The sequence below is a fragment of the Dendrobates tinctorius genome, unplaced genomic scaffold (genome assembly GCF_039654945.1).
Source record: "Dendrobates tinctorius isolate UK_male_01 unplaced genomic scaffold, ASM3965494v1 ptg000143l, whole genome shotgun sequence".
Taxonomy (NCBI): domain Eukaryota; kingdom Metazoa; phylum Chordata; class Amphibia; order Anura; family Dendrobatidae; genus Dendrobates; species Dendrobates tinctorius.
In genome coordinates this window covers 8,001,382-8,027,001 of record NW_027361810.1, presented here as the reverse complement: position 1 = coordinate 8,027,001, position 25,620 = coordinate 8,001,382, and the positions used below count along the sequence as shown (strand labels likewise).

General features: G+C 43.6%; 1 protein-coding gene across 10 annotated transcripts in view; it reads left to right on the top strand.

The window, feature by feature from the left end:
• Window positions 1–25,620, top strand: part of TNS1 (tensin 1) — a 461,328-nt gene that overhangs the window by 301,578 nt on the left and 134,130 nt on the right. For 9 of the 10 annotated variants that reach the window (XM_073545363.1, XM_073545362.1, XM_073545371.1 and 6 more), the window contains 3 exons: window positions 4,320–4,358; window positions 18,962–19,003; window positions 24,887–24,936. In XM_073545363.1, coding sequence (XP_073401464.1) covers window positions 4,320–4,358; window positions 18,962–19,003; window positions 24,887–24,936 — 131 coding nt within the window. Of the gene's footprint in view, window positions 1–4,319; window positions 4,359–18,961; window positions 19,004–22,918; window positions 23,172–24,886; window positions 24,937–25,620 lie in introns of those variants that run through there. The other variant, XM_073545368.1, reaches the window with a different exon arrangement.

Genomic DNA, 25,620 nt, shown 5'->3' with positions numbered 1-25,620 from the left:
TTATCATCCATGCTGTGCATCTGTAATATCCATGTGGTGTCAGTGATGTCATTTTTATTATCTAGTGATCTTTTTTTGTTACTTTTTGGTAATGTCTTCAGCTTTCCTCCAAGGTGATATTTATTGTTTTTTGTACATTTTGCTTATTAAACCTTTTTTATGATCCTCGCAAACAGCTGTAGACGTTTGATAAATCAGACCGATGTGAATGTGCAGGTGACATCTCCGCTCCCTGCAGCCTCGTGCCACATCCCCCCCGATCCCTCCTACTGCTCCTCCAGGCAATATCATAATCTCTGTCCCTTCATGTGTATCCTCTGAAGTTATCAGAATTGTCACAGAATATCCTTAGAACAGACCATAGAGTTGTCACGCCGCTGTCCCCAGACTCTTGCCATCATAAAAACTTCCCTCCAACTTGATCTCTTCTCCTTCACTTGTCAGTCTGCACTGTTCTATTCATGAGGCTCAGGATGAGAAGTTCTATGAGGGGTTATTATGATGGTCCATGCGGGACCATCGGACTGACCGGCTCCAGCGGTCTGGGCAGCTTCAGAGCAGCTCTTACAAGCTCTATTGCCTATGCAACTGGTCACCTCTCGTAGACTGCAGCGTTGGTCGGTAACCTAAGCAACAAGCTATAAACTATAGTATTCAAAATCCCTTCTTTCTTTTAGATTATAGAGGGGTTTTGAAAAGAAGTAAATTGCAGTTTTGTTTTTACAAGCACTTTATACATTGTGGTGAGGCAGTTCCTTTAAATACAGTTAGGTCCATATATATTTGGACAGAGACAACATTTTTCTAATTTTGGTTCTAGACATTACCACAATGAATTTTAAACAAAACAATTCAGATGCAGTTGAAGCTCAGACTTTCAGCTTTCATTTGAGGGTATCCACATTAACATTGGATGAAGGGTTTAGGAGTTTCAGCTCCTTATCATGTGCCACCCTGTTTTTAAAGGGACCAAAAGTAATCGGACAATTGACTCCAAGGCTATTTCATGGACAGGTGTGGGCAATCCCTTCGTTATGTCATTCTCAGTTAAGTAGATAAAAGGCCTGGAGTTGATTTGAGGTGTGGTGCTTGCATTTGGAAGGTTTTGCTGTGAAGGAAACATGCGGTCAAAGGAGCTCTCCATGCAGGTGAAACAAGCCATCCTTAAGCTGCAAAAACAGAAAAAAACCCATCCGAGAAATTGCTACAACATTAGGAGCGGCAAAATTTACAGTTTGGTGCATCCTGAGAAAGAAAGAAAGCACTGGTGAACTCATCAATGCAAAAAGACCTGGGCGCCCACGGAAGACAACAGTGGTGGATGATCGCAGAATAATCTCCATGGTGAAGAGAAACCCCTTCACAACAGCCAACCAAGTGACCAACACTCTCCAGGAGGTAGGCGTATCAATATCCAAATCTACCATAAAGAGAAGACTGCATGAAAGTAAATACAGAGGGGTCACTGCGCGGTACAAGCCACTCGTAAGCATCAAGGATCAAAAGGCTAGACTGGACTTTGCTAAAAAACATCTAAAAAAGCCAGCACAGATTTGGAAGAACATTCTATGGACAGAAGAAACCAAGATCAACCTCTACCAGAATGATGGAAAGAGAAAAGTATGGCGAAGACGTGGAACAGCTCATGATCCAAAGCATACCAGATCATCTGTAACACACGGCGGAGGCAGTGTGATGGCTTGGGCATGCATGGCTGCCAGTGGCACTGGGTCACTAGTGTTTATTGATGATGTGACACAGGACAGAAGCAGCCGAATGAATTCTGAGGTATTCAGAGCCATACTGTGTGCTCAGATCCAGCCAAATGCAGCCAAACTGATTGGTCGTCGTTTCATACTACAGATGGACAATGACCCAAAACATAAAGCCAAAGCAAGCCAGGAGTTTATTAAAGCAAAGAAGTGGAATATTCTGGAATGGCCAAGTCAGTCACCTGATCTCAGCCCAATTGAGCATGCATTTCACTTGTTAAAGACTAAACTTCAGACAGAAAGGCTCACAAACAAACAGCAATTGAAAACCACCGCAGTGAAGGCCTGGCAGAGCATCAAAAAGGAGGAAACACAGCGTCTGGTGATGTCCATGAGATCAAGACTTCAGGCAGTCATTGCCAACAAAGGGTTGTCAACCAAGTACTAGAAATGAACATTTTATTTACAATTATTTAATCTGTCCAATTACTTTTGGTCCCTTTAAAAACAGGGTGGCACATGTTAAGGAGCTGAAACTCCTAAACCCTTCATCCAATGTTAATGTGGACACCCTCAAATGAAAGCTGAAAGTCTGAACTTCAACTGCATCTGAATTATTTTGTTTAAAATTCATTGTGGTAATGTCTAGAACCAAAATTAGAAAAATGTTGTCTCTGTCCAAATATATATGGACCTAACTGTATCTTCCAAATGGAAGAATGAAACAATGTAGGAAAGATACATAGTAGCTTGCTGGCACTCGCGATTGCTCCCCGGACACCCATTTTACTGAGGTCTCCAGGAACGTCCTTATGATACATGGCGACGTCATTTTTCTTTATTTGGAGGTCAGGTTTATTAGGATTTTGGGGAATGTTCCTATAAATAGTCTGTTATTATTACGCAGGACGCGGCGTCTGGACTTGTTGCGTTCCCTGCGGTTTCGATCTGATGGAATGTTTCGGGACGGCTGATTACAATTGACCTTTGTGTATCCAGAACTCCGTGTGAGGCTCCTGTCTCCGGCTCCCATCCAACTTATAACTAAAAGTCAAGATATAGTTTCAGGCCCAGGATGATGTCAGAGTCTTGGACCTCAGGCAGGACTGAACATGACAGGAGTGTTGCCTGCAGGTGGAGACCCCGCAGAGTTGGGTTCAGGTTCTGTGAAAATCTGATTAATTGAAAATGGCGTCCTCTAGTGGTGATGGGAGGAAGTGCACGTGAGTAGATTTTAAGGGCAATTCCCTCCTTTTTTTCTACTCTCTTCCCTTTCTTTCCTTCCTTTCTCCCTTTCTTTCCTTTCTTCCCACCTTCCTTCCTCCTTCCCTTACCTTCCTTCATTCCTTCTTTTCCTCCCTCCTTCCTCCTTCCCTTTTCTTTCCTTCCCATCTTCTCTTTCCTTCCTTCCTTCCTTCCCACCTTCCTTCCTTCCTTCCTTCCTTCCTTCCTTCCTTCCTTCCTTCCTCCTTCCCTTTCCACCTTCTTTCCTTCCTTCCCACCTTCCTACCTTCCTTCCTCCTTCTCTTTCCACCTTTTTTCCTTCCTTCCCACCTTCCTTCCCCTTCTTTCTTTCCTTCCTTCTGTCATCCCTAAGTGGTCCTCACATGTCGCAGATCAGAGCAGCAGAGTCCTCCATCAAGCTACATTCATATCTAGGCTTATTTTATTGTAAATGGCAGATTTTATATTATTATAGTTCCATTCTGTTATCACTGGACCTGACAGTTGGTAAATTATCTAATATTCAGGATTATTGGACTTCCCTTGAAGTTGTATAAAATTTAAAATCTAATGTATAAAATCTGCTGCTAAGTCGTCTTTTCATGAATATTATAGTCAGTTTTAATAATTAGAAAATATTGTAATTGTGTAATATATTATGTATCAATTATAAGTTAGTATTTACAGTTCATAACATGACAGCATCCAGCATCAGCTACATTTACATGATTGCCACCTAGTGGCGTGAGCTCATCATTGCAGCATTATTCTTGCTCTGTTACTGGATGTTTTCGTGCATTTGCAATGCTTGGCACAAGCTGCCTCCTAAGTCTCATTTTGATAGCGACCACTGTTATATTACTAAATATTGTATCACTAATGCATTAGGAGACAGAATGGGGTGTTGCTTTTTTTGGCTGATAAATGTATGATTGTTGTTATCTGACTGCTGAGATCTCCACTGATGTTTAAAACGATGTTCTCAAAGTTCCTCCGTGTAATGTATATGCATCACCACTCCATTTATTCCTACCTACAGCGGGTATGGAAAGTATTCAGACCCCTTTCAGTTTTTCTCTCTTTCTTTCATTGCAGCCATTTGGGAAATTCAAAAAAGTTCATTTTTCCCCATTAATGTGCACTCTGCACCCCATCCTGACCGAAAAAAAAAAAAAAAATGTAGAATCTACAATATTTGAACAGTGTTTACTATTGTGTATGGTATATATAGTCAGGTGACACTCAGGCTGGAGATATTTGGGGGATAAGTTTTGCTCACGTTGGGGTCCACATATCGCGATCCTGCAGCTTCTAATTATTGTGACAAAAACTATTGTGCAGAACTAAGTGATGTGATATTGACGGGTCGCTCTTCTTTTGCAGATTGCGTCCTCCTGCACTCCTCGTGTCAACTACGAGCTGGTGAGTGTCGTCTCCTACGTTCACTAAAAATAAAAAATAAAATTGTGCTACAACGTCATCTGGGAGATATGCCCTCTTGTGAGACAGCATCACAAAGGACAGGATTAGATACACAGCTCAGCAGTCAGTATCACACAGGAGAGGATTAGACACACAGCTCAGCAGTCAGTATCACACAGGAGAGGATTAGATACACGGCTCAGCAGTCAGTATCACACAGGATAGGATTAGATACACGGCTCAGCAGTCAGTATCACACAGGATAGGATTAGATACATGGCTCAGCAGTCAGTATCACACAGGAGAGGATTAGATACACAGCTCAGCAGTCAGTATCACACAGGAGAGGATTAGATACACTGCTCAGCAGTAAGTATCACACGAGAGGATTAGATACACAGCTCAGCAGTCAGTATCACACAGGATAGGATTAGATACACGGCTCAGCAGTCAGTATCACACAGGAGAGGATTAGACACAGCTCAGCAGTCAGTATCACACAGGAGAGGATTAGATACACGGCTCAGCAGTCAGTATCACACAGGATAGGATTAGATACACGGCTCAGCAGTCAGTATCACACAGGATAGGATTAGATACATGGCTCAGCAGTCAGTATCACACAGGAGAGGATTAGATACACAGCTCAGCAGTCAGTATCACACAGGAGAGGATTAGATACACTGCTCAGCAGTAAGTATCACACGAGAGGATTAGATACACAGCTCAGCAGTCAGTATCACACAGGATAGGATTAGATACACGGCTCAGCAGTCAGTATCACACAGGAGAGGATTAGACACAGCTCAGCAGTCAGTATCACACAGGAGAGGATTAGATACACGGCTCAGCAGTCAGTATCACACAGGATAGGATTAGATACACGGATCAGCAGTCAGTATCACACAGGATAGGATTAGATACACGGCTCAGCAGTCAGTATCACACAGGAGAGGATTAGATACACGGCTCAGCAGTCAGTATCACACAGGAGAGGATTAGATACACTGCTCAGCAGTCAGTATCACACAGGAGAGGATTAGATACACAGCTCAGCAGTCAGTATCACACAGGATAGGATTAGATACACGGCTCAGCAGTCAGTATCACACAGGAGAGGATTAGATACACAGCTCAGCAGTCAGTATCACACAGGATAGGATTAGATACACGGCTCAGTAGACAGTATCACACAGGATAGGATTAGATACACGGCTCAGCAGTCAGTATCACACAGGATAGGATTAGATACACAGCTCAGCAGTCAGTATCACACAGGAGAGGATTAGATACACGGCTCAGCAGTCAGTATCACACAGGATAGGATTAGATACACAGCTCAGCAGACAGTATCATACAGGATAGGATTGGATACACGGATCAGCAGACGGTATCACACAGGATAGGATTGGATACACGGATCAGCAGACGGTATCACACAGGATAGGATTAGATACACAGCTCAGCAGACAGTATCACACAGGATAGGATTAGATACACGGCTCAGCAGACAGTATCTCACAGGATAGGATTAGATACACGGCTCAGCAGTCAGTATCACACAAGATAGGATTAGATACACGGCTCAGCAGTCAGTATCACACAGAATAGGATTAGATACACAGCTCAGCAGACAGTATCACACAGGAGAGGATTAGATACACGACTCAGCATTCAGTATCACACAGGATAGGATTAGATACACGGCTCAGCAGTCAGTATCACACAGGAGAGGATTAGATACACAGCTCAGCAGTCAGTATCACACAGGATAGGATTAGATACACGGCTCAGTAGACAGTATCACACAGGATAGGATTAGATACACGGCTCAGCAGTCAGTATCACAAATGGATAGGATTAGATACACAGCTCAGCAGTCAGTATCACACAGGAGAGGATTAGATACACGGCTCAGCAGTCAGTATCACACAGGATAGGATTAGATACACAGCTCAGCAGACAGTATCATACAGGATAGGATTGGATACACGACTCAGCAGTCAGTATCACACAGGATAGGATTAGATACACTGCTCAGCAGACAGTATCACACAGGACAGGATTAGATACACTGCTCAGCAGACAGTATCACACAGGACAGGATTAGATACACGACTCAGCAGTCAGTATCACACAGGATAGGATTAAATACACGGATCAGCAGACGGTATCACACAGGATAGGATTAGATACACAGCTCAGCAGACAGTATCACACAGGATATGATTAGATACACGGCTCAGCAGACAGTATCACACAGGATAGGATTAGATACACGGCTCAGCAGTCAGTATCACACAGAATAGGATTAGATACACAGCTCAGCAGACAGTATCACACAGGAGAGGATTAGATACACGACTCAGCATTCAGTATCACACAGGATAGGATTAGATACACAGCTCAGCAGACAGTATCACACAGGATAGGATTAGATACACTGGCTGCTTCTATGAGGCTGTGCGTGTGATTGGCTCCCTTGGGAAACCCCCCTCCCTTGCACTGGGGGTCCCCATTGTCCACTTCTCTTGGGATTTCGGCTCCTGCTCTGGTTTTTGCACGTTCCCAACTTATCATGCAAAAGAAAACATTTGTGATGGCCTCTGATTCCTGAGCGCAGTCTGTGCCTGGACCTGATAAATCATTACATTAGGGGAGGAGGTTCCCATTTCATGGCTATTATTGTTGCAGCTCATAAATGATCACATCTGGGGGCAGCTCTGTCTGACTATTTGGCTATTTTAAGGCCTTCTAAGCCCCTCTCCATGTGAATGCAGTGACCCCCCGAATCAGCTGGAGGCGAGAGGGGCTATGAATAGTAAGCTGAAAGTCTAGGGGGTGTATTTCAGTGTCGGGGGCTGTAAAAAGAATATTTTTAGAAAAAAATGGATCCGCCATTTTTTTTGGTGGAATCTGTTTTTTTCCCATAGACTTACATTAATGGCGGATTGTGACGGATGATCATACGTTGCATCCGTTTTTTGACGGATCCGTCATAATTTTGGCGTCCGCTGTCTGGAGCGGACGGACAATGAAACTTTTTTTTTGCCTGCGTTGAAACGGCGGATCTCTCTCTCTCTCTCTCTTTCTCTCTCTCTTTCTTTCTCTCTCTCTCTTTCTCTCTCTCTCTTTCTCTGTTTCTCTCTCTTTCTCTCTTTCTTTCTCTCTTTCTCTCCCTCTCTCTCTTTTTCTCTCTCTTTCTATCTTTCTCTCCCTTTTCTCTCTCTTTCTCCCTTTTCTCTCTCTCTCTCCCTTTTCTCTCTCTCTTTCTCTCCCTTTTTTCTCTCTCTTTCTTTCTCTCTCCTTTTCCAGAGTCCTGTTGCTTTAAATTTTAGACATTGGCGGCTGCAGTGGATCTGTCCAAAAAAACGGATCAGGTGCATCCGTTTTTTGCAAAGCGGAAACGGATCCGTTTTTTCATATTTTGACGGTTTTCAACTGACGTCAAACAACTGAAGTGTGTGAGAGGCCTAAGCTGTTGGACAAAATCACAGAAAAGCAAATTTCTAGCGTAATTAGATTTCTAAGTTTTTATTGAATAGTCATTTTAATAAGGGAATCGCTCAAAAACTAATTACCTCATATGTATCAAATATGAGAATAGCTCCCACACCTTTCCTTCTCCCTCAATTCCTGATTTTCTCCATCACAATTATTAGATTTTTTGCAGTCCTCGGCATGCCGCTGAATAAAGACAATCATGCTCTGATATATGGCATATTGTCATTCATTTCCATATAGGAATGAATTGTGAAATACATTGCAGTTTTCATATCGGACACTAGGTGTCAGCACAATAGGTTTGATTCCGAAAAACATCTCACTTTACAGCTTGCTGTAACATAAACTCTTCAGTGACTGTATAAACGATCAGCTGTTTTAACTATTGAGAAATTAATTCTGAAGTTTTGCAGTTTTCATACTGACCAATAGATGTCAGCATAAATAAATAAATAAAAAGTATTCAAAAAGGCATTTGTGCCCCTGTACATTGTGCAGTACTTGTCCGTCTCCAGTATTACTTAGGTCTGACTTTCCTTTTTGGATTTAAGGAGTAAAAGAAAACCGTGATGTTTCTTGAAGTTCTACGATCTTTTACGCTTTTCTGTCAATCTGGCACTTTTCCATGAAACGGTCTCCAACCACAACACGCTCCCGTCTTCCCTCCTCCTCCACTTTCTCTTCCCCCAGGGTTTCAATAATTGTTTCCAAATCACTCCTCAGTCCGGCTTTTATCTCTGAGTCCAGCCCGTCGAGGTCTCTGACCGCACCAGCAGGCATTCTCGATAGGAACCTAGCGGCCGTATTTAATAAGGCAGCCCGCCAAACAAATGGGTTATTTTAATATCTTTGTGGTTACCTACAAAAAATAAATGGAAGAATTGGATGTAAGAGGCTAAAAAGGGAACGAGGCACATGAGAAGACCCCCTCCCAGAAGATCAAAAACTCGAGCAAGTCCCTGGGGTCCGGCGTGTTTATCCCAATGCCACAAGTTTGGGTTTCTTGTATACTTGAAGGTTGTCAGATAAGATCTGTGGAGTTTACTAATATGGAAAAATGCCGTCTTGCTTGACAGGGCGGAGATTAGTTCTAAAGTGCAGTAGCCTCATGTAAAAAAAAAAAAAAACAAAAAACCCCAAAATCCGAGACAATGCGCTCATTTGTCTGTGTCTGTATTGGTTTCCTTCTGCCTCATGCTGTGAACAGGCCAAGATCTTTCCTAAGCGGCCTTCATGGAGATCAGCGCGACTCAGCCGAGGCTTTCAATGAAGTTTCTGCACCTTTGTCACTGTAATTATTTTGTAGTGTTTTTACGAAGAAATTACGGAAATAATAAATCATCTTCTCTTGTGAATTTAGGAGTTTTGTTCCTCTGAAAAGTTGTTAAAATTCTTTTTGAAAGAGTTATATCTTCAATTTTCCATTTAATTCTGTTCCCTGTGCTTTATCCTGGTCTAGACTATCACTTCTTGGCCTGACCCTGGATATCCCTGCCTTGACTCCTTGGCCTGGTCTTGACTATGTTTCCTTAACATGGTCTATACGATTACTTATTTATATAGCCTACACCAGTGTTATCCAACTCCAGTCCTCAAGAGCCACCAACAGGTCAGGTTTTAAAGATTTCCTTAGTATTGAAAGGTGGTGCAATTATTGCCTGTGCAGGTGAGCAGATCTCACCTGTGAAATTTTAAGGGAAATCCTGAAAACATGACCTGTTGGTGGCTCTTGAGGACTGGACTTGGGGAACACTGGCCTACACTATTACAGTTTAACCAGGTCTTGACTATTCTTGGCTTACTACATCTTAGCCTAGTCTTGGTTATACCTCCCTGACCCAGTGTTGACTATGTTTTTTTGGACTGGAGTTGGCAGTTATTTCTTGTCTTGATCTTGACTGTCACTTTCCGTTCAGATGTTGACTTTCACTATTTGGTCTTGTCTTGAATCATTGGCCTGGTCTTTACTATCTCATCTTCAGTTGGACTTGACCATTAGTCATTGACTATGACTACTTGGACTGGTCTTGACTATCTCTTCTTAAGTTGGACTTGACCATTAGTCATTGACTATGACTACTTGGACTGGTCTTGACTATCTCATCGTGAGTTGGACTTGACCGTTAGTCATTGACTGACTACTTGGACTGGTCTTTATTATCTCATCTTCAGTTGGACTTGACCATTAGTCATTGACTATGACTACTTGGACTGGTCTTGACTATCTCTTCTTAAGTTGGACTTGACCATTAGTCATTGACTATGACTACTTGGACTGGTCTTGACTATCTCATCGTGAGTTGGACTTGACCGTTAGTCATTGACTATGACTACTTGGACTGGTCTTGACTATCTCATCTTGATTTGGACTTGACCGTTAGTCATTGACTATGACTACTTGGACTGGTCTTTACAATCTCATCTTAAGTTGGACTTGACCATTAGTCTTTGACAATGACTACTTGGACTGGTCTTGACTATCTCATCGTGAGTTGGACTTGACCGTTAGTCATTGACTATGACTACTTGGACTGGTCTTGACTATCTCATCTTGAGTTGGAGTTGACCGTTAGTCAATGACTATGACTACTTGGACTGGTCTTGACTATCTCATCTTGAGTTGGACTTGACTGTTAGTCATTGACTATGACTACTTGGACTGGTCTTGACTATTATTTCTTGTCCTATTCTTGGCTATAACTCCATGTTCAGGCCTTGACTCCTCATTCAAATATTCAGTCCTCTGCCTTGTATCACTTCATGATCTAATCTTCACTGTCACTCATTAGCCTAGTCTTGGCTATACCTCCTTGACCTATTCTTGATTATGACTTCTTGGCTTGGTCTTGACTATTACTACTTTGCTTAGTCTTGAGTTTTGTTTCTTAGTTTGCTATTCACTATAGCTGTTCAGGTCTTGAATATCAAAGCTTGTTTAGTCTTGACTATCAGTCATGGGCCTGGTCTTTACTGTTACTACTAGGCCTAGTCTTCTCTAGCTCTCCTCCCTTGTCCCATGCTTTTCTATCGCACCTTGGCCTTGTTTGCTCTATCCAGCTTGTCCCAGACTCTTTTCCCAGACTTGAACCTCATTTATCAGTCAGGTGTTGAGTTTCGCCCTGGGGACCACCTCTAGTGTCACTGCTTTTCTCAGCGTTCAGCATCACTTATCAGGTTGATCTGAAGGATCACATCCCAGCACATCTTCGAGTATCCCTCCTTGACAATGCATTGGGTACCAACCACTCGTTGGCTGAGCCCAAAATATCTTTATTGAACTTAACCTTGATTATCTCTTTATCACTGCCTGACTGTTCTTCAGGCTCACACTTTAGCACAGCTTTGACTATAACTCCTTGGCTTAGGTTCCCTTTTCATCCTGACATTGAACATCACCCCTTCTCCCCCTGTCCATATGTTTCTTTCCTTGGGTGTCACTTTTTGACCTGGTTTTTAGTATCAGTTCTGGATCCAATCTTGGGTAACACTTCTTGGCTTAGACTTGTACACTTTTTCTTTGGCTTTGAACACTACTTCTTGGCCTGACCTTGCGTCTGGCCCGTGCCCAGGATTGCTGTCACATTATAATCTACATTTAATTATTATAAATTATATTACACTGTCTGCGGTCTCTGTTTATTATTTTTCTCGAGGCTACGAGCCAAGAGCCTAATGACCAACGTCTTGCCTTCAGTAGAAGGTTTAGGGCACTATCTTGGTGGCTTATTGTCGTTAATCATATTTGATGTCCTGTGGGTTAATATATGTGTGGTTTATCTTATCTCTTCTTGCCTTTATATGGGAGGCTGATATAACATGGCTCTGTCTGAACAAATGTGCTGGTAAATGCCTGATATCTCTCCAGGGGCCAGTGATACGGTGGCTGCGGGATCATGGTCTTCCTGGCTCTGTGCCGCACTACTTCTGACTTCTTAATCCATTGAATGGGATGACTGAGAAAAACAGTGCACCCTGCAGGACAAGCCTGTAACTGCATGGACGGCTGGGGAAAATACAAATATTGTAGAAGAATGTATCAGAATTGTTCGCAATGTTTTGATTGTATTGATACAATATAATTGTAACTTTGTTACTTTTTTAAAACAGAATTATTGTATATGTTAATTTTACATGGAGAACATGGGGAAAATACGGAACGGTAAAAAAAAGGCCAACGCTATACCCTCCTAATTATTTGTCAGAAGGGTCAGGCTCATACCCCCTTACACTTTGTGTATGCTTTGTTGGACAGGTCAGCTGGGGATCTATTGTGATCCTGATTGCAGATGCTTGTGGTGCCTGTCGGGAGAGGAGGCCGTCAGACTATTAATGGATAAAATAGGGAATTTTGTACCTATTAATGGATAAGTTGCCTCCTTCTTCTTCTTACTAAAGTCCCATAGGAGCCAACAGACATGGCGTACCCCCTTGCATGGGACCAAGTTATGAAGCTGGTAATTACCTGCTGTTCTGGGGCATCGGCCCTTGAGGATCTAGACTGTGAGAAGAAATGTTATGGGCATGAAAAGAGGGGCATAAACTGTGGAGTATTGTCGGCACTCACTTGTAAGCTGATATTGGGGTATGTCTGGAATAAGGGGGTCCTCGGGAAATGATAGCGTGTGTCCATTGATATCCAGGGACCCCGGGTTATGGGCATCTGAGGCTGCGGATACTAACACTGGACATATGGCAGACGTTAGGTAGTTGGGGAATGATTAATACTCCCAGACACAGGGATGGCAGCAACTTGTAACCACAGGATTGCAAAAGGTAAGTCCTGAGAAATATCCCAGAAATGTGGAACGTGGTAATTGCTACAGACTGAATCGACAATCCTTCAAAGCCTGCCCCATAAAGATGGCGGGGATCGGTCGCTTGTACCGTGTCCACCTTACTGACCATTTACAGATTGTGATCTAAACCGTTCCCCTTCGCTGAAAATTAATCGTTCGCGTGATGCCGAGAAGACGACACTTATTTTTATCACTTTGTTTGCCAGCGTGGGACCTGCGGGACCAATTTCTGCATCTATAACACCCATTACTCCTTCATAATTGTTAAAATTCTTATTTTTAATAAAAAGTTCTGCTACTTTCCAATTCTTCAGAATGGCGCCTGTAGGTTCAAGAATTTTGTGCATAATCAAACAATGCTCTTTACTTTTTTTTTACCAAAATTTGTGTCCAAGTCACTTGTTTCGCTAAAATGTTGCATTGTTGCCTGCGGCTCCTGAGTTTGTGCATCTAGAGACTGGAGAACATTTCTGCAAAAGTTCAGCGACTTTTTAAGAAGCATAATAATGAATCTACCATAAGCTTCTTAATTGTAAAAAAAAATCAAAACAAAAAAACGCATCAGCAAAGACAGAAAAAAATACAATCAGAATGGAAAAACTAGACAAAAAGCAATTGCGATAATGAGAATGCAGTCGTGTATCGGCCCCTTGTGTTTCAATTCTTCATCGTTTGTAAGTTCTCTGCATGTTGTAAGTGAATGGATACATTGTTTCCACACACAGATTGAGAACCTGTGCGGATTTATTCTCACAGCGGAGCTTCACCAGAACGTCCGATAGACTCCGGCCTGATCCATTGACCTGCGCTGACACATTGTAACAAGCATCAGATCAGAGAGCGATGGATTCATCTGTCTATTCTGGATACAACTGTAACAACCCCTCAGCTGTGAGAAGTATTGAGTGTGCTTTTTCTTTGTACGCCTCACATCTTTTGCTGGGATATTTTGGGACCGTCCGGTCTCGGTTGTTTTCTAAGTTGTGATGGGAGTTTTTCGGGAGTGGCGCTGTCACGGGTTGTGCTCCCCATGTGTCGGGCCACGTGATGAGCCAATGAGTCCTGTGGGTGCCGGCGAATATCCGATTGTTGTCATATTCCGAGGAAGGATTCCCGCATATGTTGCCAGTGGAAATTCTCATTAATTGGGGGTGTGGGGTGGATCCTTCTCAGACGTTTTGTGCTTTGGAACATGGAACTGGTTTCCGAAATGGTGGAAAATTAGTGAAATATCAGTAAAGGGCGTGATCTCCAAGAAATCCGCAGCTCAGGGATAAATGGATCCCAGACACAAAGCGAATGTATCCCTACAATGAGCACAAATATTCCATCTCCTTCACTGCGACTGATGTTTATTGCCCAGGAAAGTCGCCTACTACTCCGAGCAGAGCGGTGGACGTGGAGAGGGACATCATGGGAGCTCCGGCGCGGATGGCGTCACTCTCACACCGGGCGCACGATGCATTCACATTATGTGTCTTGTTTGTTGTGATTTTCTGAAAATGCTGTAAAAATGCGCATCTTTGCTTGGAAGTATTGTCAATTTTTTTGTAGCTTTTTAACCCTATCATTTGTGATATTTTCTTTAGCCATTTATCTAAGCCATAGCTGAGTGATACTGTCTGCTGAGCTGTGTATCTAATCCTATCCTGTGTGATACTGACTGCTGAGCCGTGTATCTAATCCTATCCTGTGTGATACTGTCTGCTGAGCCGTGTATCTAATCCTATCCTGTGTGGTACTGACTGTTGAGCCGTGTATCTAATCCTATCCTGTGTGATACTGTCTGCTGAGCTGTGTATCTAATCCTATCCTGTGTGATACTGACTGCTGAGCCGTGTATCTAATCCTCTCGTGTGATACTGTCTGCTGAGCCGTGTATCTAATCCTATCCTGTGTGGTACTGACTGCTGAGCCGTGTATCTAATCCTATCCTGTGTGATACTGTCTGCTGAGCTGTGTATCTAATCCTATCCTGTGTGATACTGACTGCTGAGCCGTGTATCTAATCCTCTCCTGTGTGATACTGTCTGCTGAGCCGTGTATCTAATCCTATCCTTTGTGATACTGTCTGCTGAGCTGTGTATCTAATCCTATCCTGTGTGATACTGACGGCTGAGCTGTGTATCTAATCCTATCCTGTGTGATACTGTCTGCTGAGCCATGTATCTAATCCTATCCTGTGTGATACTGTCTGCTGAGCAGTGTATCTAATCCTATCCTGTGTGGTACTGACTGCTGAGCCGTGTATCCAATCCTATCGTGTGATACTGTCTGCTGAGCCGTGTATCTAATCCTATCCTGTGTGGTACTGACTGCTGAGCCATGTATCTAATCCTATCCTGTGTGATACTGTCTGCTGAGCCGTGTATCTAATTCTATCCTGTGTGGTACTGACTGCTGAGCCGTGTATCTAATCCTATCGTGTGATACTGTCTGCTGAGCCGTGTATCTAATCCTATCCTGTGTGGTACTGACTGCTGAGCCGTGTATCTAATCCTATCCTGTGTGATACTGACTGCTGAGCCGTGTATGTAATCCTATCCTGTGTGATACTGTCTGCTGAGCCATGTATCTAATCCTATCGTGTGATACTGTCTGCTGAGCCGTGTATCTAATCCTATCCTGTGTGATACTGTCTGCTGAGCTGTGTATCTAATCCTATCCTGTGTGATACTGACTGCTGAGCCGTGTATCTAATTCTCTCATGTGTGATACTGTCTGCTGAGCCGTGTATCTAATCCTATCCTGTGTGGTACTGACTGCTGAGCCGTGTATCTAATCCTATCCTGTGTGATACTGTCTGCTGAGCTGTGTATCTAATCCTATCCTGTGTGATACTGACTGCTGAGCCGTGTATCTAATCCTCTCCTGTGTGATACTGTCTGCTGAGCCGTGTATCTAATCCTATCCTGTGTGATACTGTCTGCTGAGCTGTGTATCTAATCCTATCCTGTGTGATACTGACTGCCGAGCCGTGTATCTAATCCTATCCTGTGTGATACTGTCTGCTGAGCCGTGTATCTAATCCTATCCTGTGTGGTACTGTCTGCTGAGCTGTTTATCTAATCCTATCCTGTGTGATACTGTCTGCTGAGCCGTGTATCTAATCCTATCCTGTGTGGTACTGACTGCTGAGCCGTGTATCTAATCCTATCGTGTGATACTGTCTGCTGAGCCGTGTATCTAATCCTATCCTGTGTGGTACTGACTGCTGAGCCGTGTATCTAATCCTATCCTGTGTGATACTGTCTGCTGAGCTGTGTGATACTGACTGCTGAGCCGTGTATCTAATCCTCTCCTGTGTGATACTGTCTGCTGAGCCGTGTGTCTAATCCTATCCTGTGTGATACTGTCTGCTGAGCCGTGTATCTAATCCTATCCTGTGTGATACTGACTGCTGAGCCGTGTATCTAATCCTATCCTGTGTGATACTGTCTGCTGAGCCGTGTATCTAATCCTATCCTGTGTGGTACTGACTGCTGAGCCGTGTATCTAATCCTATCCTGTGTGATACTGTCTGCTGAGTCGTGTATCTAATCCTCTCCTGTGTGGTACTGACTGCTGAGCCGTGTATCTAATCCTATCGTGTGATACTGTATGCTGAGCCATGTATCTAATCCTATCCTGTGTGGTACTGACTGCTGAGCCGTGTATCTAATCCTATCGTGTGTGATACTGACTGCTGAGCCGTGTATCTAATCCTCTTCTGTGTGATACTGTCTGCTGAGCCGTGTATTTAATCCTATCCTGTGTGATACTGTCTGCTGAGCCGTGTATCTAGTGCTATCCTGTGTGATACTGACTGCTGAGCCGTGTATCTAATCCTCTCCTGTATGATACTGTCTGCTGAGCCTTGTATCTAATCCTATCCTATGTGATACTGTCTGCTGAGCCGTGTATCTAATCCTATCCTGTGTGATACTGACTTCTGAGCCGTGTATCTAATCGTCTCCTGTGTGGTACTGTCTGCTGAGCCGTGTATCTAATCCTCTCCTGTGTGATACTGACTGCTGAGCCGTGTATCTAATCCTATCCTGTGTGATACTGACTGCTGAGCTGTGTATCTAATCCTCTCCAGTGTGATACTGACTGCTGAGCCGTGTATCTAACCCTATCCTGTGTGATACTGACTGCTGAGCTGTGTATCTAATCCTCTCCTGTGTGATACTGACTGCTGAGCCGTGTATCTAATCCTCTCCTGTGTGATACTGACTCCTGAGCAGTGTATCTAATCCTATCCTGTGTGATACTGACTGCTGAGCAGTGTATCTAATCCTATCCTGTGTGATACTGACTGCTGAGCCTTGTTTCTAATCCTCTCCTGTGTGATACTGTCTGCTGAGCCGTGTATCTAATCCTATCCTGTGTGATACTGACTGCTGAGCCGTGTATCTAACCCTATCCTGTGTATTACTGACTGCTGAGCCGTGTATCTAATCCTATCCTGTGTATTACTGACTGCTGAGCCGTGTATCTAACCCTATCCTGTGTATTACTGACTGCTGAGCCGTGTATCTAATCCTATACTGTGTAATAATGACTGCTGAGCTGTGTATCTAATCCTCTCGTGTGTGATACTGACTGCTGAGCCGTGCATCTAATCCTATCCTGTGTGATACTATCTGCTGAGCTGTGTATCTAATCCTATCCTGTGTGATACTGTCTGCTGAGCCGTGTATCTAATCCTATCCTGTGTGATAATGACTGCTGAGCTGTGTATCTAATCCTATCCTGTGTGATACTGACTGCTGAGCTATGTATCTAATCCTATTCTCTGTGATACTGACTGCTGAGCCGCGTATCTAATCCTCTCCTGTGTGATACTGACTGCTGAGCCGTGTATCTAATCCTATCCTGTGTGATAATGACTGCTGAGCTGTGTATATAATCCTATTCTCTGTGATACTGACTGCTGAGCCGTGTATCTAATCCTCTCCTGCGTGATACTGACTGCTGAGCCATGTATCTAATCCTATCCTGTGTGATACTGACTGCTGAGCCGTGTATCTAATCCTATCCTGTGTGATACTGACTGCTGAGCCGTGTATCTAATCCTCTCCTGTGTGATACTGACTGCTGAGCCGTGTATCTAATCCTATCCTGTGTGATACTGACTGCTAAGCCGTGTATCTAATCCTCTCCTGTGTGATACTGACTGCTGAGCCGTGTATCTAATCCTCTCCTGTGTGATACTGACTGCTGGGCCAGTGTATCTAAGCGCACGTGCGATAGAGCCTCGGTCAGCCGTGCACCACTAGATTCCCGTCATGTAATGATACAGATTATTCTTCCGTTTTTTATACATTATCAGCTTCTCCCGTAATTTGCTGAATCTCTGGAATTGTTTTCTTTGCTGTTTATTCCCCGTGAAAATGAATCACAATCTTGTGAAAATCGTGTCTGATGACGGTCGGCCATCTGCCACTGGACGGCGTCCAACTGGAGGGACTAAAAATAAAGCAGATTGTTAAACTCTGTATGACCTGTAGAGGGCGCCACCTGTACCAGGAAAGTCACAATATTGTGCAGTTACATAATGCACTGGACGTTCATCTGTCACTGAAGAAGCTTCACTTACAGGACACTAAGCTGCAGGATGTGAAGTCTGCCTGCCATTCTTTATTGCTCCCTGTTATCAGCTATTTCATTCTGGGGAGAGGTGGACTATAGTGGTCAATGATGACCGGAAAGGTAAAACCTCCAGGATCAGTACTTTGTGGCACATACTGTATTTTTAGGGCTGATACATTTAACGCGACCGATATCAGACCCCTCTCCTATAATGCACTCTGGGTGTGGTTTTCCTCTAATTATCACATCTGCAGCCACAATTTCACCAGGGGCTTCTCAGAATGGTGGAGGGGCTACACATGATTTCAGCCCCCTGATTGGCCCTCAGGGTGGTAATGATGAGTTTGGTTAATTCAGTTTAAGAATATTAGATCGTAGGTAACTTTCTCCACTTTCCAAAATCTCTGCTTTCAGACAGGGAGCAAAAAAATGTCCTTTTTAGTTTGCAGCCAGAAGCTAAAACTTTGTTCAGACCTTATGTTTCTTACAAATGCGTCTAGTCTAGACAATCCTCTGTGAGGCAAATGGATCTCTTGTCTTGATCGTTTGTTACATTTTTCTTGCGCTGATACAATGTATCAGTTAGTCTCGCTCGTAAAGGATTGTCCGGAAGGGATATAAATTTAAATATGAAATTTAAATGGAAAATTCCTGGAAAAAAAAGCAGAATAAATGTTTTTGAATTCTATTCCGAGTGATTTACATTTTGAATTTGTATTTGTTTTCTAGCCAATCAGCACCGAGAGCCCACAGAAGCATGTAGACACGACAGTGAGTATACGGCACATCTGTATAATAGATTCACAGTAGTATATATACCGTATATATATCGTAAAGCAATCAGTGCAAAATGGAAACCGCTGACGAGTGCCTGAGGGAAAGGGACAACTGTGATCTGTCTATTTATCTATTATTTATCTATCTATCTATCTATCTATCTATCTATCTATCTATCTATCTATCTGTTATTTATGATCTACCTGTCTTCTATCTATCTATCTACAGTGGGGGGAAAAGTATTTAGTCAGCCACCAATTGTACAAGTTCTCCCACTTAAAAAGATGAGAGCGGCCTGTAATTGACATCATAGGTGACCACAACTATGAGAGTCAAAATGAGAAAACAAATCCAGAAAATCACCTTGTCTGATTTGGTAAGATTTATTTTGCAAATTATGGTGGAGAATAAGTATTTGGTCACCTAAAAACATGCAAGATTTCTGTGTCTCACAGACCTGTAACTTCTTCTTTAAGAGGCTCCTCTGTCCTCCACTCATTACCTGTAGTAATAGCTCCTGTCTGACCTTGTTATCAGTATGAAAGACACTTGTCTGCAACCTCAATCAGTCACACTCCAAACTCCACTATGGTGAGGACCAAAAAGCTGTCGAAGGACACCAGAAACAAAATTGTATCCCTGCACCAGGCTGGGAAGACTGAATCTGCAATAGGCAAGCAGCTTGGTGTGATGAAATCAGCTATGGGAGCAATAATAAGAAAATGTAAGACATACAAGACCACTTATAATCTCCCTCGATCTGGGGCTCCACGGAAGATCTCACCCCGTGGGGTCAAAATGATCACAAGAACGGTGAGCAAAAATCCCAGAACCACACGGGCAGACCTAGTGAATGACCTGCATAGAGCTGGGACCACAGTAACAAAGGCTAACATCAGTAACACACTACACTGCCAGGGACTCAGATCCTGCAGTGCCAGACGTGTCCCCCCACTTAAGCCAGTACATGTCTGGGCCCATCTGAAGTTTGCTAGAGAGCATTTGGATTATCCAGAAGAGTATTGGGAGAATGTCATATGGTCTGATGAAAGCAAAGTAGAGCTGTTTGGTAGAAACAAAACTCGTAATGTTTGCAGGAGACAGAATGCCGTGTTGCATCCAAAGAACACCCTACCTACTGTGAAGCATGGGGGTGTAAACATCATGCTTTGCAGCTGTTTCTCTGCAAAGGGACCAGGACGACTGATCCGTGTACATGAAAGAATGAATGGGGCCATGTATCATGAGATTTTGAGTGCAAACCTCCTTCCATCTGCAAGGGCATTGAAGATGAAACGTGGATGGGTCTTTCAGCATGAAAATGGTCCCAAGCACACCGCCAGGGCAACGAAGGAGTGGCTTCATAAGAAGCATATGAAGGTCCTGGAGTGGCCTAGCGAGTCTTCAGATCTCCACCCCATAGAAAACCTTTGAAGGGATTTGAAAGTCCGTGTTGCCCAGCGACAGACCCAAAACATCACTGCTCTAGAGGAGATCTGCATGGAGGAATGGGCCAACATACCACCAACAGTGTGTGCCAACCTTGTGAAGACTTACAGAAATCGTTTCAACTTTGTCATTGCCAACAAAGGATATATAACAAAATATTGAGATGAACTTTTGTTAATGACCAAATACTTATTTTCCACCATAATTTGCAAAATAAATCTTCCCAAATCAGACAATTTGATTTTCGGGATTTGTTTTCTCATTTTGACTCTCATAGTTGTGGTCGACCTATGATGTCAATTACAGGCCGCTCTCATCTTTATAAGTGGGAGAACGTGCACAATTTGTGGCTCACTAAGGGCCCCGTCACACATAGCGACACACCAGCGATCCCGACAATGATACCATCTTGTCAGGATCGCTGGCGTGTCGCTACATGATCGCTGGTGAGCGGCCAAACAAGCAGCTTCACCAGCGATCAGCACCAGCGACACGCGGGTGACAAGCGACGCACATCGCTTAGTTACCCGCGGTTTATGTTGGTCACCAGCGCGCTGGTGCAGGGAGCTGGCAACCAAGGTACACATCGGGTTTCTAAGGCTAGTTTCACACTAGCGTTTATTCGACGCAGCGCACGGCGCCGCTAAGCCCCGCCCCCTTCCGGCTCCCTGCCCGCCCCATCCGGTTATCGCCGCCTACTATCGCACATGGACGCTTGCGATCTGCGCACCCTATCTTTAGCATAGGGTGCCCTTATCGTGTGCTGGCCGTGCGCTAGTAGAATTTTGGCGTGCGCTGCGCACTTTTGAAGGTGCGCCGTGTACGGTGAAATGCAACATGCTGCGTTCGGCGTGAACGGGCGCACCTTCAAAAGTGCGCAGCGCACGCCAAAATCCTACTAGCGCACGGCCAGCACACGATAAGGGCACCCTATGCTAAAGATAGGGTGCGCAGATCGCAAGCGTCCATGTGCGATAGTAGGCGGTGATGACCGGATGGGGCGGGCGGGGAGCCGGCAGGGGGCGGGGCTTAGCGGCGCCGTGCGCTGCGTCGAATAAACGCTAGTGTGAAACTAGCCTTAGGGGCGCACAGCACTTAGAAATCCAATGTTTACCTTGATTACAAGCTCCTTATCGCTGGTCTCCCGCCTGTCACACGCAGCGATGCGTGCTGGCTAGCGGGAGACCAGCGACCCCAAAAAAGTCCAGACATTTCCCCAGCGATCAGCGATACCGGCAGGGGGGGCGGTCGCTGATCGCTGTCACACACAGCGATCTCGCTGGTGAGATCGCTGTGGTGTCACAAAACTCGCTGTGTGACGGGGGCTTAAATACTTTTTTTCCCCCACTGTATCTATCATCTGTCTATCGATTATCTATCTATCTATCTGCCTATCGATTATCTATCTATCTATCTATCTATTTATCTGTCTATCATTGAATATATGAAATGTAAACTTCATTACTGCCATATAGATTATGCTTATAAAATATAAGTATTTGGCGTACAGATTGGTTTGAATCTATGTTTCCATCTATTTAATCTCAAGTCTATTTATTATTAATAATAATAATAGTAATACTGATTTACATGGACATTTCCACCTTATAGCGTAATAAAGGAATATGACCAGGATATGGCATCATAGGGTATCAATTTCTGATTGATTGCTGTCTGATCTCCAAGACCCCCACTGACCTGATGAGGGGGCTGCAGTTCTGTTCTAGCGCTGTGGCCAAATTACAGTGGCCCCCTGTCATCATTTTGACTCTCAGGATTGACGATCGGACCCCCACTGATTAAGAAGTGATGACATTCCCTACTGATAAGATGGAAACACTTTTTGAAAGAATATTCTCATGTTAAATATTTCTGGCTTATCTGCCGGACCCCACCTGTGGTCCCTAAGGCTGCATTTACACATGTGATGCGATGAGCTTCAGAGGGTCTTTGGACCCTAACTGACCAGCCGCGTATACTTTTTTGAGGCTGATGACATGTCAGGAGACTCATGGCCGGTGCATACATTGCAGTCTGTATGCCGCAGACTGTCGTGACACATGGATGTGTGAATTCGGCCTTAATCCCATTTCCACTAATTAATGTGGCCGGATAATACAGTCTCGTTCTCTAACTTCCACTGACGTAATTAGCAACCATCTCCAAGTGAAAAAAGTATCAAGAGAGCCCGTTTAAGAAATGCCAACGACCCTGTAGAAGCCAATGTGGCGGTTATATTAGCTGTCCGCCGCCTTTCTCAGGTGTAGAACTAACATGTAGAGGAATAGAACTTTTGACAACGTGACATAAAGTCTTTAACAATTAGGAATTCTCTAGCAGATTGTGAAAATAACTCAAAAGTTTCTCTGCTCTTATTTCTACCCGTGACCGTGCAGCCAGCGAAGTGTTAAAGGGGCTGCTGTGCACATCAGCTGATAAGAGCCTGACCCTTTAGCTACAGCAAGAAGAGATCATTGCTGGAGGAGAGCGGCTGCTCTCGTTTTAAGATCCCTTCTCCTTATAGTCACAAACGTTCCTTTTTTACTATTAGTTGTAATAATAATGGCACCGTTGACATGAGGCCGGCGAACACTGGGGGCAGATGTCAGCAGGGCACGGAAGGGTTAATTGAGATTTTGAATTTTGGCGATTTTTGGAACGTTCGGTCATGAAGTCGTGGCAACGTCTGGTGAGGACTCTCAGCTTTTCACAGGTAAGTTTTATGGGAAATGTATTCATATGATCAAGGATAAAATGCAGGACTGTCTCTTAAAGGGATATCCTATAATAGCATTTAAAGGGCTGTTACAATTAATTTTGTTTCTTGTAAATCTAATTCTATAATAAAAAGTTCTGCAACTCTATAATTTCAAATTTCGTCATTTCAAAATATCTGTGTACTGTCAGGGAATGGAAGTGTTCACACGCTCAGTATTCGGTCTCAGTATTTGACATCAGTATTTGTAGCCAAATCCAGAAGTGGTGACTGTTTCTATTAGACTTTTCCTCTGATTGTTCCTCTCCTGATTTTGATTTGCAAATACTGATGTAAAATACTGACTGTGTGAATGTGACCTGAGGCTGAAAATCTCTCCAGATCAGATGCTTCAGAACCTTCTGTGAGCGAATCAAAGCCACATCGATCTCTCCCCTCTCTTGAAAGTTTGTTCCAGTGTATCAGTTTTGTCTGTGGACTGTGACATTCCACCTACACTGATACATTGTAGAAGACAGGACAGGCTCAGGTGCAGCGCCCGTCAGCGCCCGTCAGGAGAGATCTGACACACTCCGCATGTGGACGGCCGAGTATTCTCCAGATGCAAAGAACAATCAATGTTCATTCACAGACAGCAAGCAGAGATGCTTATTAAATCATAAGAAACTGAAGCACAGTGTAGGATGTACTATATGTACATAGGACTGCTAGATTGGTTATTCCCTCTGCTGTCATTTGTAGTGTCTGGATGATTGCTAATCCCTCCGGCAGCCATCTCCGCACCACACCTGCAGATTAGGGGCAGGAAGGCAAATAATATTCTATTCGGGAATTGCTATTTCAGCCTTTCCCTTCTGTGTTATGGTCAGAGCTGATACTCAGTGTTACAATGTTTCTTGGCTCTGGATCTGATGCTCGGCGGCGCCTCCATGTGTTTACACTGTCATCTATTCTTACTTCCTCTTCACAGTTTTGCCAAAGATTTAAAGCCCAATCGCACTGATAACGTCATAAACATTCTTATAATGTGTCCATACTGATAAATTACACTCCTGAAGGTGTAATCATCCCAAATTCTCTATTTTGTTGTTGCAGGCAAATGTCATTTATTATTAACTGTTATCACTCCCTTATCTGCAGCTGCTGTATCCATCTGTATATTATCTATCTATCTATCTATCTATCTATCTATCTATCGATTATCTATCTATCGATTATCTATCTATCGATTATCTATCTATCACCTATCTGTCTATTTATCTATCTACTGTATCTTCTATCTATTAGTCTATTATCTATCATCCATCTATTATCTATACATCTATGTATCTGTCTATCATGTATAGTTGCTATGGGTGGTCTTTCCCAGAGAAGATGGTACAAGTGGTGGGATCACCTGCTAGTTGGCTAATTGTGACTCAGTCATGGCCGGCCACATGATGAAATCCTGTTTTTCGTGACATTGAGGTGGTGAATAACTGAATAATCTGCTTACACGATGTCCAGACTGTGACATTTGTGGGCTTGCAGAAATCACAGATGTGTGGGATGTCTCTCGTTCTCTCTCTCTGTTCTTCTTTCTCTCTCTATTAGATTACATGCAGTCTGTGTAATTTCCTGCATGTATCATGAGTTATCGGTCTGTACTCCCTGTATCACCCCAGTGGTCTCACATGGCAACTAATCACCTGAAAACTGTGTTCTCTCCGCAGGGCTCCACCAAGTCCTCCAGAAGTAGCCAGTCCCGCCGCCGACCATCCAGGTGAGGCTCACAATCACTTATCTGCTATTAATGACAGGAATCAGGACGACTCTGTAAGTAAAGAGGGACGACAAGTAATCATGTAAGAGCCCCCAAAAATCGAGGCAGTAAACTGTAATAATAATCCGTATCTGTCTACAATCTATTTATCTATCTATTATCTATGTATCTATCACCTATTTTTCTATCTATATCTATCTGTCTGTCTATCATTCTCTAGGCCTTGCATTGGATGTATTGCGTCCATTCTTTCCACTACTTCTCCAGTTTGTCAGCTGTGAGATGTGATCCTCGGATACTCGCCACGATAGACCTGCGTTGGTAGAATGTTCTCAGATAGGAATAGTGCAGAGATGGGGGTGTCGTGCCCTCTGCACAGACAGCTGCTTTCTGCCTTACCCCCATCTCTCAGAACATAGGGTGAGGCCACTCACATACCTCACATCACATGTGACACAGTAAAATCCGGCATGGAAATTTCCTGAGAACAACCAGAACTCTGGAGAGAAGAAGCCCATTAAGATACCGCTTCCATGTGACTCCGGATCACGCTAGCTCTTGTTTTTCTGTAGACCATGTCTGTTTTTACACTGGTCACAAACAATTTGTGGATTACAAGGAAATATGATAAAAATGTTCTAGTATCAATGTCAGTATAGAGACGAGAAGCCGAGGCGTTCTCTA